Here is a 12,540-nt window from a genome sequence, read left to right as displayed (position 1 = left end):
CGATCACCCCCACAAAAAAAAAAAAAAAAAAAAAAAAAAAAAAAAAAAAGACGTTTTCTTCAGGAGCGTTTTCCTCCTCGGAAGCAGCTTTCCACAAGAAAGCGTGCGTGCGTCTCTACGGTGCCCTCCTTCTCGGAGCCTGCCAGCGAGCCGCCGAACGCCCCAGCAAGCCCACAAACAAACAGAAAGGTCTCACCTAACCCTGGGGGGGGACTGATAAGCCTCTCTGCTCCAGAGCCAGAGGGTGGCAGGGACCGGGCGGCTAAGTCTGGGGCAGTGTCAGGGCGGCCCCCGGGCTCCCCCCGGCCGACCTGCGCGGGGCTCGCCCCGGGCGCTGCCGGCGGAGCTGCTGCTTCCCCCGCGACGGCCACAAAGGGAGCGGGGCCCGGGCCCGCCGCTCGTCAATGTCAACGGCGGCCACGTGACCGCACCTCCCCGCGCCGCCGGGAGAGCTCTCCACGTCAGCCTACGTCTCCCCATCCCTTACTTCACGGAGCCGCTTCAAAGGGGCAGCTGCGTTACAGAATCATGTTAAGCTCAGCTAATGCGGAGAAGCCGAGGTAGCCCTAATGATGGATTTTGATGAGCGTGTTCCTTGTTCCTCTAACATGTATTTGCCAAGTTGTACTTACTACGTCTCGGGTCCTGATTTTTCCAGCCTCCCTTCTTTTTTGCCCCAAACCCCTTCTTCTCGCCCTATGACATACTCGTACTCCTCCAACCTACCCCAGGTCCAACCTGTGAGAGAAGTTACCTTCAGGGAATATGCCATTGATCCCTCCAGTAAATGGCACCCCAGGAACAATCTGCCCCACTGCTACTCCGCAGAGGAGATTATGCACAGAGACTGCCTGCCTGCCACCAACACTGCTAGCATGGGCGAGATGTTCGGCAAAAACACAGCTAACGTCTACCACCCCAGCACCAACGTCTCCTCCAATTTCTATAGCACGGTGGGCAGGAACGGGGTCCTGCCTCAGGCTTTCGACCAATTTTTCGAGACGGCTTATGGCACGGCGGAAAACCTGGCCTCGGCGGACTACCCGGTAGACAAGAGTGGCGAGAAGGCGCCCGCGGCCGCCGGGGCGGCGGCGGCGGCAACTTCAAGTTCGGAGGGCGGCTGCGGCAGGGCGGCGGCGACGGCGGCGGAGAAGGAGAGGAGGAGGCGGCCGGAGAGCAGCAGCAGCCCCGAGTCATCTTCCGGCAACAATGAGGAGAAATCCGGCAGTTCCAGTACGTATAAAGGCAGCGCCGGAGCGCTTTTAGGAAAGGCAGCTTGAAATCTAGCGCACCGCCGCTGTTAAATTTTTATATGCTGTTTTATAAGCATATAAGGTTTATGAAGGGCCTTTAGATTTCCCCCAACAAAACTTTGTTATAAAAGGCGAGATCACGTGTTTAGTGCTGAAATTGGCCGTGAAATACCCACCGGGCAATGGATACCTAATTTTTTTTTTCCTTTTTCTTCTCCTTTTAAAAAAAAAATTCAGTTTTTTTTTTTTTGTTTTTTTTTTTTAAGAAAGATAATAAAAAAAACCAGTTCCGTGGTCAGCTCTTGAAAATATAAGAATGTAAGTTCTGTGCCTGTAAATTCGGCAAAAAAGGAGATCCTGACTCCTTTGATATCAATGTAATCCAGTGATTTTATAAAAGCCATGTGTTGCACCAGAAGTCTAGTTAGGAGCTGAATTCAAAGCCTTCGCCGTTTTAACGATTGCGCTAGAATGGCGTTTAACAGATAAAGTAGCCGCCTGAACTGTAGCAATATATTAAAAGAAGCAAATTAACCTAAAGCTGGCCTTTTTGTCTAAAGGAAGCCATTTTACTAAGGCACTGTGGCAATTACGTGTTGCCTTCTGTCCAACAGTTTGTTACTTACAATTGTTATTCAATCTGTCAAAGTCTGATTTTTTTATGTGGGCTTTTTAAAAGGCAAAGCTAGTATACGGCCGGGGGAAAAAATACCTCGACAATGAACTGTACCAGAAAAGGAAGTTTTTAAAGGGATAGCAGCTACGTTTAATGTAAAGAGCTCCTGAACCTTGAAACCTTTTATATTCTGCTTAATGAACTTTAAAACCGTAATGGCTAATCGAGAGGAGAATACCTCGATGCGGTGGAGAACGTGCTTGAAAATAGCCGGCTAGGGGGAGAAGGAGACGCCTCAGCCTTGGGCTCAGGGGTTTTTCCTCTGCTCGGAACGTAGAGACGGGATGAGGCCAGGGAACGAGGGCGAGATCCACGCGGGTTGGGGCTCGGGGAGGGCTGGGCGCGGGCCCCCCCGCCGCCGCAGCGCTGCCCGCTGCAGGCAGCCAGGTGATGGCTGCTCCCTGGGCAGCTCGGCGTGCGTGGGGGCGCCCGGCGGAGCAGCCTACAAAGGCTTTCCTCCGGCTCGTGAAATCCGCAAGAACCCCCCGCCACCACTCTTTTCCTCCAGCTGCCCTCCCCGCGGAGGAAACGAGGCCGGATCCCCGCGTCTCGGCGGGGGTTTCGCCCTGCACGCCGCCCGGGGCCGCGGCGCTGCGGGAGCCGGGGTGTGCCGCGGGTCCCGGGCCCGGCTGCGCTCACCCGCCAAGGCGGAGGGCTGGCGCCAAGCCCCGGACCCACCAACTTCGACCCCGGAGCGGGCAGAACGCGTCTTTTCCACGTTAACGTGCTTTCCCTGAGAGTACCCCCGTCCCTTCTCAGCCCCCGCCGCCGGCGACAGACGGGTCTCAAATATTTCTGCCTTTTTTCGCTCCACAGGTGGACAACGTACGCGTAAAAAGAGATGCCCATACACCAAATACCAGATTAGAGAGTTAGAAAGGGAATTCTTCTTCAGTGTCTACATAAACAAAGAGAAACGCCTCCAGCTCTCCCGAATGCTCAATCTGACCGACCGTCAAGTCAAAATATGGTTTCAGAACAGAAGAATGAAAGAAAAAAAAATTAACAGGGACCGATTACAATATTACTCAGCTAATCCACTACTTTAAAACTCATAGCGTTTTTCAAGACGAGATTAAATTCAGATTTCGCCCTTGACAAGGTCAAGCCACGGGGTTACGTGGAGGAAGGAGGTGTGTATCTGACGGGACTAGAAGAATCTAAGGTTTTACACACATGTAAACCTACTCTGGAACTGCGACGATGATTTTATATATATATATTTCCATATCAACTGGAATCAATTTGATTTTGACACACATGGGATCCATTTCTAAACGTGCACGTCACCTCTGAGTGCAAAATCCATACCTCTTACCTTTCCAGGCACTGCGGCTCACCCTGCCACCGCTTTCGGCAGGCACGGGTGGGGACGGTCCTTCTCCATCCCCGGACTTGCCCATCCTCGGCCCTTTCCTCCCCCTGTGCTGCTCTGGAACAGCTGTCGGGAGATTGCTAGGTCGGGCTCACCCAAGCAGGACCACTGCAGAATATAAACTCTGAGAAATAATCTTTTGTTCTTCCTTAGGAAAATATCTGGGTTAGAGGCAGTGTTCCATTGCTCATGGGTTTGAAATAAGAATTGAAGAACGGACACACACACACAGACACACACACACACACACACACACAGAAGTAAAGAAAGGGGGGGGGAATCTCATGTCCACACCTTCCTGGGGCCAACCACCAGTAGTTGTAATATGGATGTAGTGATGGTTATAGTAGTGTTTCCTTTGGGGGTGTGGGGAGGGATGGGGGCAAGGGAAAAAAAGACCGAAATGAAAAAAATTAATTATTTACTTTTAAAAATCAGGTATAAATTCGCCATATGTCGTAAAGAAACAATCACTAAAAATAAAATTAGAAAAGTTTAATTAGCTCTTGCTTTATTTGTGACAACAGACTATGCGTTGCCATCTTTTTGGAGACAAATCATATACAAATACTAAATATAAATCGGCAAAAAAGTGTGAATTTCAGCATTTTAAAATAAACAACTCCTTAAAGGAAACTAACCTTCTGGGGCTTCTGGCTCACAAACTTTCTTCAGGAAATACCTGTGGAGAACGACAGTTTAGCAAATACCACACAACACTTAATTGAAACTTGGAGTTGTGCAATGCACTAACATTGGAGGATTAAAATAACTCTATTGCATGTTCGTTTAAAGGTGACTAGTGAGGAGTTTAAACAGAAGCCAAACAATGTAAATATGGTAATTTTGTTGTTGTCTACTTTAAATGTCACGAACTCTACTTTGTCGCCCAGTCGACGTATGCAAAGAATGGAGAGTTGTTTGAACTTATTTTAAATATCTATAAATATATATATTTCCCTGCAGGAACCAAAGTGTGAAAAAAATACAGTAAAAAAAAAAAAAAAAAGAGAAAAACAAAGGAAAATATTTAAAATTCTATATCAGTTTACAAAGGATACCGTGTTCTATCGTTGAAGTAATTTGCTGTCGAGGATATCTGAATGTATATTTCATACAGGAACGGTGTTTTACAAGACTTGTAAATAATAAAAAAAAAGAACCCATAACCTATTTTGTTCTAATGCCCTTTTTTTTTCCCTGGTTGTTTTTTTTCTGGTTGATGGGTTTTTTGGGGTTTTTTTATTGTTCCTTTGGGGCTAAAGGGTGTGGGATTTCTTTACATGTGCAACAAAGTGGTGATAGGAATGTTTTTGATTAATAAATTTTATCAAATGGATGTAATTTCTTTGTCACAATTCACAACATGCAATATCTTTATATGACGTCACTGTTTTCAATATGTATCATCTATATGTATATACAGTTTTCTTTTAATATGCGCAAGTATTTGGTTGCATGTATACAGTGGAACAGCGCACAAGGAAAAATAAAAAAAAAATGGAAACTTTATATTTTTACTCTGGTGTTACGTTACTGCATGTTCTTTTATCCAATATAACTCTGGGACCCGAAATTCCTCATGACCATCTTCGGTCATTTGGGGCGAATTACTCTTCTTTTGTGAACTTCATCGTTAAATCTTCTGCTCTGGAGTTAACAAGTGAACCTAGGCTTGTTTGAGCATACTTTCAGCGGGTCACAGGAAAAGGAAAATTAAGCGTGTTCATAGCTCAATACATGTTAGGCCTTCTCCTTCTCCTGCCAGCACCGGCGGGGCAAGGTCCTATGCTCGAGGGTTGGATGTGCCATTGCTGTTTGCTCGCCGCCTCATGTGTCCAGGAGAAATGTTTGTCAGTAGCGTTTGGGACACATTTTATAAGCTGGCACCAAAGGGAAGTTTCAAGCCAGCTGATGGATGTGGTCAGAATTTGAGAGCCCTAAGAAAATTGTTGTCTTTGGGGAAAAGAATCCACATGGCAATGTGGTGGAAATGGACTGTTTGAAATTGTCCTTGATCTCCAAGGCAGGGAGGGGGTGGACTGAGGCGGGTAACCGTGGGGGGAGGAGGGCTGGAGAGAGAAAGTTGGAGAGGGCAGGGGGGAGAAAACCCCAAACACCAAACAATAGCTGAGATAGGGATGTGTTTTGAGGAGAATATTTGAATCTTTAATGTTGACCCTAATCCTAATCAGAGGAAGAAAGTGGATTCTGGTTTTGCATTGTTTACTGGCTTTGAACTTCTGTATTGCTTGGACATCACCCATAACCTTGAGGTGAAGGACTTACTGACTTCGGGCCTTTGTTGACCACTGCCACCCAGCCAGACAACGTTTACCTAAAGGGAATGTTGAAAAGTGAGGGGGGAAAGAGGAGACTTTGTTTGTTTGTTTGTCTAGTATGCAAGGGGAAATGCCAGTTAAAAGGAGACAGACAGATGGATGGACAGACGGTGAGAGAGGAATAGAGGGATGGATGGAGAGCTGAATGACAATGAAAGTTAAACCTGCAAGCTTCCTTTCCTGGTTAAAAATTAACTGGTATTCAGAGCCAATCCCAAAGACAGTAAAAACATGGAGTTTCTGTGGTCGAGGTTTGGATTTCCTAGCCCAATAAAATCGCATCCTCTGTGTTGCTGTGACATTGCAGCCATAAAAACTGTCCGTGACTTGTCCGCTCGCCTGTACCAAATGCATCACTATAAAGGCAGCGTAGGTTCGTCCAAAGGTTTTTACACCGGGAGGTGAGCGACCATTGCTCTCCGCCGCCGTCTGTCCGTCCCCCCGGCCGCCCGCCGTCCTGCCGCGGGGCCCCGGCGGGCGGGCGGACGGACGGACGGACGGACGGACGGCGGCCGCGGTTTAGGGGCTGCTTTGCCACAAGATGGCGATCTTCAGATCAATGTCAAAGCCGCCCGGGGCAAGGGGAACAGCCCTGCAAAGGGAAGGGAAAAAAAAAAAAAAAAAAAAAAGGAAAATCTTGGCCTTTGTTCACTTTGCATCCCTGGAGCCACACGGGTAATTATTGCACTTACCGGGCTCCGCTGTACAAAAAGCCGCTCGGGATGCCGGGGGAGGGGGGAGACGCTGGGGCTTCTCGGTGGAGTTAAAGCCTCTGGGCTTTGGGTTAGAAAATGCGCGAAGGTAAGTGTTTTATACATCTATCCGGCATGGAGAACGGCGAGGAGTGTGCGGTGACCGCAATGGTACCATGCGATGTGGGGTGGCCCTGCCCTGCCCGCTGAACACCGCGGAAAATAACTGTAGGGAGGGGAAGGGATTAAAAACGTTGGTGATTAGGATGTGAAATAATATAGAAGCGACTTTCTAAGTTGCAGCTAACCTTTTATTTTTTTCTTCGTTTTGGCCAGACGCGTGGAAAATGCACGTTATCTGGAAATATTTCTTCAGGGTAACTTGTAGCTTTCTTCCATTTATTAAAAAAAAAGAAAAAAAAGAAAAAAAAAGGAAAAAAAAAAGAAAAAAGTGTAGCATTGGAAATATTATGAAACTTGACATTTATGTGTGGAACAGTAGGTGTCTTCAATCAAATAGATCTATGGCAACACAGTCTGCAAATGACAGACAATTCTGACGATCTTATTAGTCTTGAACTATAGTTTAGTTAGGGTCGTTTGGTAACTTTAAAGGGTAGTCTGCTTCCTTGCAGCTGGACACAGATTGTGGTAAACAACTTTTGACATGCTTATGCTAAAAACTGTTCATGTGATTGCATATTAAGTCAATGTTCGTGCAAGACCAGATTTAGATTTTCTCTTTCTTTCTTTCTTTCTTTCTTTCTTTCTTTCTTTCTTTCTTTCTTAATCAGCACATGTGCTGTAAACAAACAATAGTCACTCATTCTCATGTGCTCAGGGCTGCTCTGGATTGTAGCTTTGAAACTCTATCCTCTCTACCAGTACCCCTAACTCCAGGTTACTTTTCATGCCCATAAAATTTTCACATGTTTTTCTTATGTCTCCATTTGAGAAGGGTGGGCGGGAAGGTGGTATTGAATGGAGAAGATACTGGTTTGGCTACATATTTTAATACGTGTTTCTTAGGGCAGAGTTTAAAGTATCTGTCCGAAAAAATGAAAAATATTATTTTATCCTTTATTTTCTATGTATATAATGCCTGTTGCCTGCAGTATTTTTTAAATGGTGCTTCCAGGGAACTGTTGCAAGTGTTGTTAAAAGCACATGCTCAGTCGACAGAGAGCAGTTTCAGATGATTATTGGAACCTATCGATTTCATCAAAGATGCTCCATTAAAAGCTCGGGGATGCTGATCCCTTTTGACTTCCCCTCAGCAATACCAGGATGCAAGAAGCCACGTGAGAATCAGGGAGATTTGAGGGTCCCTTTGCAACATTTCATTTTACATCAGTCAAGTTAAACTCCGCATATTTGATCAAATATTTATTTTTCCCCTTGTTGTTTCCCTGTCCCATTCAATACTTGGCTGAATAAATCAAAGGGACCCCAGCAGCAGTTAAAGCGCCCTCTGGTTACGAATTGTTTACTGACGGCCGCGGTCATAGGATAATATTTTAAAAAAACAAGCTTGTTTCTTACAATAACTGTTTATTATTTCGCATTATTTGGGTTTGCATGTTTTGGAGGGAAGAGAGGAAGCCAGCTCAGTGTCTACACTGTGTTTAATTAATCGTGTACTCAGCTTCAGCTCACATACCACAACCAAATCCCTGGGAGGCTTTTTCATAAGCTCATTGGGTTTTGTTGTCTATTTTTTTTTTTTTTTTGGGTCACAATCTTTTCATTAAATGCTCTGAAATCGAAACTTCTGGCCAACGTGTGTGTCTGACAGCCAAGCTATACCACAAAAAAAAAAAAAAAAAAAAAAAAAATTGTATATGCATTCAGACCCTCTTTAAAGGCAAGACAGCTACAGAAAGGGAGAAAGGCTACAGTTTCAAATGCTTAATAGAGCTGTGCGGCGCATCTCTCGCAATAGAAGGGGTACACTTAAAAGACAGACTTGGGCATGCAGTATTTTCCCCACACATATATAACCCGATACCGTTGTTGCTTCTGCATGGTGTTTGGGGCTCTCTGGACAATAGAAAGCCCCGTTGTTGTCGTCAGTGCCGGAAAATGGCGAGGAAATAAAGCCCTAATGAATTGGTTTGGGTGTATTTTGTCCTGCCGCACACTAGCATTTGAAACTCGTCAGAATTACTTGCAAAATATGTTCCTAATCCAAATAAGTAAAACGATACATGTATAATAGAAAACATAGTTAGGCGAGCAAGCCTCCGGATGGCTGGAATAAAATTAAATCGCCGCCTAATTTTTAACAAGATAATCCGCCAAAACAAGCCAACCTCCCCAGCACCACCACCAGCGTGAAAGAATTTCTAGTAAAGATAAAATTAGTGGGGCCGTCATTTGTCACCTAACTTGGCACAGACGCTGTTCCTAAACCTCCTGTCTGAAATCCGCCTTCTTTGGAGCAAATCCAGGGTGGGGGAAAAATGAAAAAAAAATAAAAAGAATAAAAAAAGAGGAATCTGGCACACACACACGTTTCAGGGAGCTGACAGTTCCAATATTAAATAACTATAGTCTGATCGCATTAATTTTTGGAGCTGTATAAAATGTAGTCCACGGCTTTATTCTCAGATAGGCGGCGCATGCACTCCTGCACAGACTGCAAGGCCGTTTACGTTTTCACAAATTGCAGCTTGCCCGCGTCTACAAATAAAAGCATATTTTAATTAGCTCGCAAAATGCGTCTCTGGATTAACAGCGCTGATCTTTTGGGTTATACGGGCCAATAATAAAAAGATAAATCACAGTTTAACACGATACGTTTTGAGATTTCCAGTCAGAGTTTGCTTAGGCTGAGCTGTCGTTTTTTATTTATTCCCTTTTTGTTTTTAATTTTAGTTCAACCAATAAAACTACTTAACGACGCTATTAATACATCTATTATATTTTTCTTAGATCAATAAAATTTTATTTTGATTGTATTGTCTATGTACGCCATGAATTTAGATTCTTCACGAAAACACCTTCTCGCTGGCTTTGATATTTATCAGAATTTTATTTGCTCGGTTTTATAGACCCTCGGATAGCTTTACTTACAGAAGTAGAATTAAAAAAAAAGTAATTCTCGTCCCCTGGCGTCCACAATATTCTTTAAAATTTCTTTTAAATAGGGGTTAAGTTCCAAGGGACACATTGTTAAGCGCTGGTAATGCAGTAGCTGCACTCAGCGCATGCCAAATTAGCTCAGTTTAGTCAGAATTGACCATTATCTTTTATAGTTACGAATCAAGTGAACATTATTAGTTTTACTTCAGTGGGTTTGATGACGCTGGTTACTATTTGCCTTGGCCTTGTTAGCGATTAAAGAAAGCGGAGATAATGCAGCGCCGAGCTGAGTTCATGATCTAGACGGAGTCGGTGCCTTGACCATCAAACAGGCACCGTTTACTGCGGTCAGCACAACACCCCACGGCAGCTCCCGCGGGACCCGACACGGCGGTGGGGTAACCCACTGCTGCAAAACCTAAACGGGGAGGCTAAAGAACACCTTCAGAAATTCTCACCGGCCTCTGCGCCTTTTGTCTGATTTCCCTGCATTAGATCGCAGAGGGAAGAGAAGCCAACTCGCGTCTCATCGATGCACTTCCAGTCATTCCGGCTGACGAGGATTGCAGCATACTTTTTATAGTACTTTCCTTCACTTTAATCCAATTTTTAAAAGGAAGCTGCTTATTTTAAAAACAGCTTTGGAAGGATTTCAAGCGTTTCTCCCCGGTTCCGTATGGCTTTTAGATTTGCAATCCGTTTCTATTTAATTTGGCAAATGCAAAATAAACATACCGCAAGAGCAGACTTCCCCAGAGTAATTTTTATACCTGACTTGTATAGAGAAATGTATTTGGAAGGCGGCGCTGGGGCTCACGTTTCTTTTTATTTAGATCTGTATTTATGAAGCTAAGCCTATTGATAATAGCCTTCCTGTATACCAGCCAATAAACCAGTTCCTTATGTGGTATTAATTTTGTTAGTAATGATACGGTCCTCATAGGAATCTGATAAGGATTCGTCCATCGCACATTAACACATCCGAAGTTAGTCGAGTTGGGAAATCAAACAGTGTCACAGGAGGAAATTCGGGAAGGAAAAAAACCTCGAAGGGTTTCTATAGGCTGAGAGATCTACCCCTGTCACCGCATCCTACGGGCCGGTCAGAAGGAAATCGCGCTGTGATGCTCGCCCCACCACGCTGGAAAAATCAGGCACCTTTCCACAGAGATTTTATGGGTGTTTCAAAGTTGTAGCGTTCCCTGCCTGCCCTGGCGCTTCCCGGAGGCGCGGAGGAACGCTGGGGAGAGCCCCGCGGGAAGGGACGCTGCCCTCCTGCCGCAAGGAGGGATTCCTCCAGGGGAATGTCACGCTGTGGAAAAAAAGCTTTTCCCAGCTTTTTTTTGGCAGGCAAATATTACGGGACAAGACCACGTGGGGCTTGACAGATACGTGGGGCGAGGGGGAAGAAGTGTTCCCTGGGGGAGGCCGAGGGTGAGGGCCGGGGAATTCGGGGCGCCGCGCCTGCTCCGGCACCACCCCTCTCCGCAGGCAGCGGCCCCATCACCGCCGCCAGTGCCCTCCCGGACACGGCAGCCGGGTGCCCGGCAGCGGCTCTCGTCCCGAGCGGCGATGACGCCCGGTAGGCAGCCGCTCTCACCCGCCCGACCTGCTGGAAGTGGAAACCGGCCGACGGCTTCTTCTCCAGGCGGCGTGCGGGAGAGAGGAGCGAGTGATGCTCCTCAGGGATGGGCAGCGAGAACTGGGCAGCCTCAGGCTCCACTTGAACTGAAGTGCCCTTAGTTCCGCGGGCCAGGCAGTGAGGCGACTTTAAAATGGCATAAGCGAGAGATGATGGAAGTGAAAGCAAGTCATCATTAAGCATTTCATTACGAAATCTATCTGTCTCTCTGCCTGCGTCCCTGTCTGTCTGCTATCTGTCTGCTACTCCGCCACAATTACATATTGACTGGACTGGGCTGTCTAGCATCTCTGTATTTATCTAGCTACTCTTATTTCTATTATTTAGTACGTTGCTTAACGGAGGGGATGCTTTTGAAGAGGCGAAAAGTGAAAAGACCCAAATGGAGCGGGAGGGATGGGAGATATAAAAATGATCGTCCAAATATAAACACATCAATAAACACGGAGCGCAGCATCCTGCGAGGATCCATTTGAACTGCTCGCGTCTGGATTCTTTCTGTGACATATGTCTGGCTTTATATTTTAAATGGTAATCAGACCTCGGGAAGAATCCAGCGTTAACTAAAGCATTAGAAGCTGCAACCGCACAATCAATCCTCTCAGAGTGGCATTGCTCCCTAAGAGATTCCTCAGCGCAGCGGCGAGCATTTTATCTCCAGGAAAATTAAGCCCAGCCTGGCGTCGTGGCGGTGATGTTAGGCTGCAAGCAGCCCCCTTCCTTGGTAGTTTAACACGGGAGGCACCAGGCCCCTTTATGGTTTCCAATGATCCGTGATAAACAATAACACGTCTTTTATTTCTTAAAAAAACGAGACAATCAAATAAAATGAGCAGAGGCTGAGCATAAAACACCGGGCGAGCCGTGGCTTTATTAATTTCGTGTGACACATAGGCTGCGCAGGGAGGTGAGCAGGCATTGCTGCTGGAAAGCCCAACCACGGGGAGAGAGGAGCGATAGTAAAAGCTTCATCTGGACACGGCTTCAGACTAGGTATAATAAACATCAGGACCGCCGGGCTATTTTATAGCAGTGTTTGCGATAAGAGGGGAACAAAACTTGGAGCCAGTACCAGCACAGACCTCTCCTTCCCCTTCCCCTTCCCCTTCTCCTTCCCCTTCCCCTTCCCCTTCCCCTTCCCCTTCCCCTTCCCCTTCCCCTTCCCCTTCCCCTTCCCCTTCCCCTTCCCCTTCCCCTTCCCCTTCCCCTTCCCCTTCCCCTTCTCCTTCCCGGGAGCACGGTTCCTGCCTGGGCGCAGGCGGTCGCCCATATGGTGGAAGTGCGCGCGCCTGTGTGTATGGAAATCCATATTACACATTAATATACATCTATCTTCCAAATTCAGAGGTCGACCTGAGAGCAGCTCTGTGCATACGAAACCAGACGGGGAGGGGTTGCTGGGGAGGCCCGGGCTTCCATTGGCTGCGGGCGCCTGCCGTGGTGCGGGGGTATCTCTCATCATATTCAGCATGTTTT

The 12,540-nt window shown here is 46.5% G+C and overlaps 1 protein-coding gene across 3 annotated transcripts; it reads left to right on the top strand.

The window, feature by feature from the left end:
• Positions 1 to 485: 485 nt before the first annotated feature.
• On the top strand, positions 486 to 4,785 carry HOXA11 (homeobox A11). Of its 3 annotated transcripts, none has more exons than XR_014951805.1 (3): positions 486 to 1,233; positions 2,746 to 3,564; positions 3,692 to 4,785. XR_014951805.1 is itself a non-coding variant. In XM_085568337.1 (3 exons), exons 2-3 carry the CDS (start codon positions 837 to 839, stop codon positions 2,976 to 2,978), a joined length of 630 nt encoding a protein of 209 aa, XP_085424463.1. In that variant the 5' UTR covers positions 486 to 560; positions 732 to 836; the 3' UTR covers positions 2,979 to 4,283. The 3 variants fall into 3 exon arrangements, 2 of the variants coding, with proteins under 2 accessions (XP_085424463.1, XP_021393717.2); XM_085568337.1 differs by having other exon boundaries at positions 486 to 560; positions 732 to 1,233; positions 2,746 to 4,283; XM_021538042.2 differs by having other exon boundaries at positions 659 to 1,233; positions 2,746 to 4,283.
• The last annotated feature ends 7,755 nt before the right edge of the window (positions 4,786 to 12,540 follow it).

This window comes from Lonchura striata, chromosome 2, assembly GCF_050655825.1.
Source record: "Lonchura striata isolate lonStrDom1 chromosome 2, ASM5065582v1, whole genome shotgun sequence".
NCBI classification, from domain to species: domain Eukaryota; kingdom Metazoa; phylum Chordata; class Aves; order Passeriformes; family Estrildidae; genus Lonchura; species Lonchura striata.
Note: the sequence above shows the minus strand (reverse complement) of the source record. Positions and strands in the feature narration are given on the sequence as shown.

Excerpts from the sequence above, each read along its gene's own strand:
- HOXA11 (XM_021538042.2), top strand. The coding sequence starts at position 699 with ATGACATACTCGTACTCCTCCAACCTACCCCAGGTCCAACCTGTGAGA. Across the intron at positions 1,234-2,745 it reads GGAGAAATCCGGCAGTTCCA|GTGGACAACGTACGCGTAAA; the intron begins GTACGTATAAAG and ends TTCGCTCCACAG.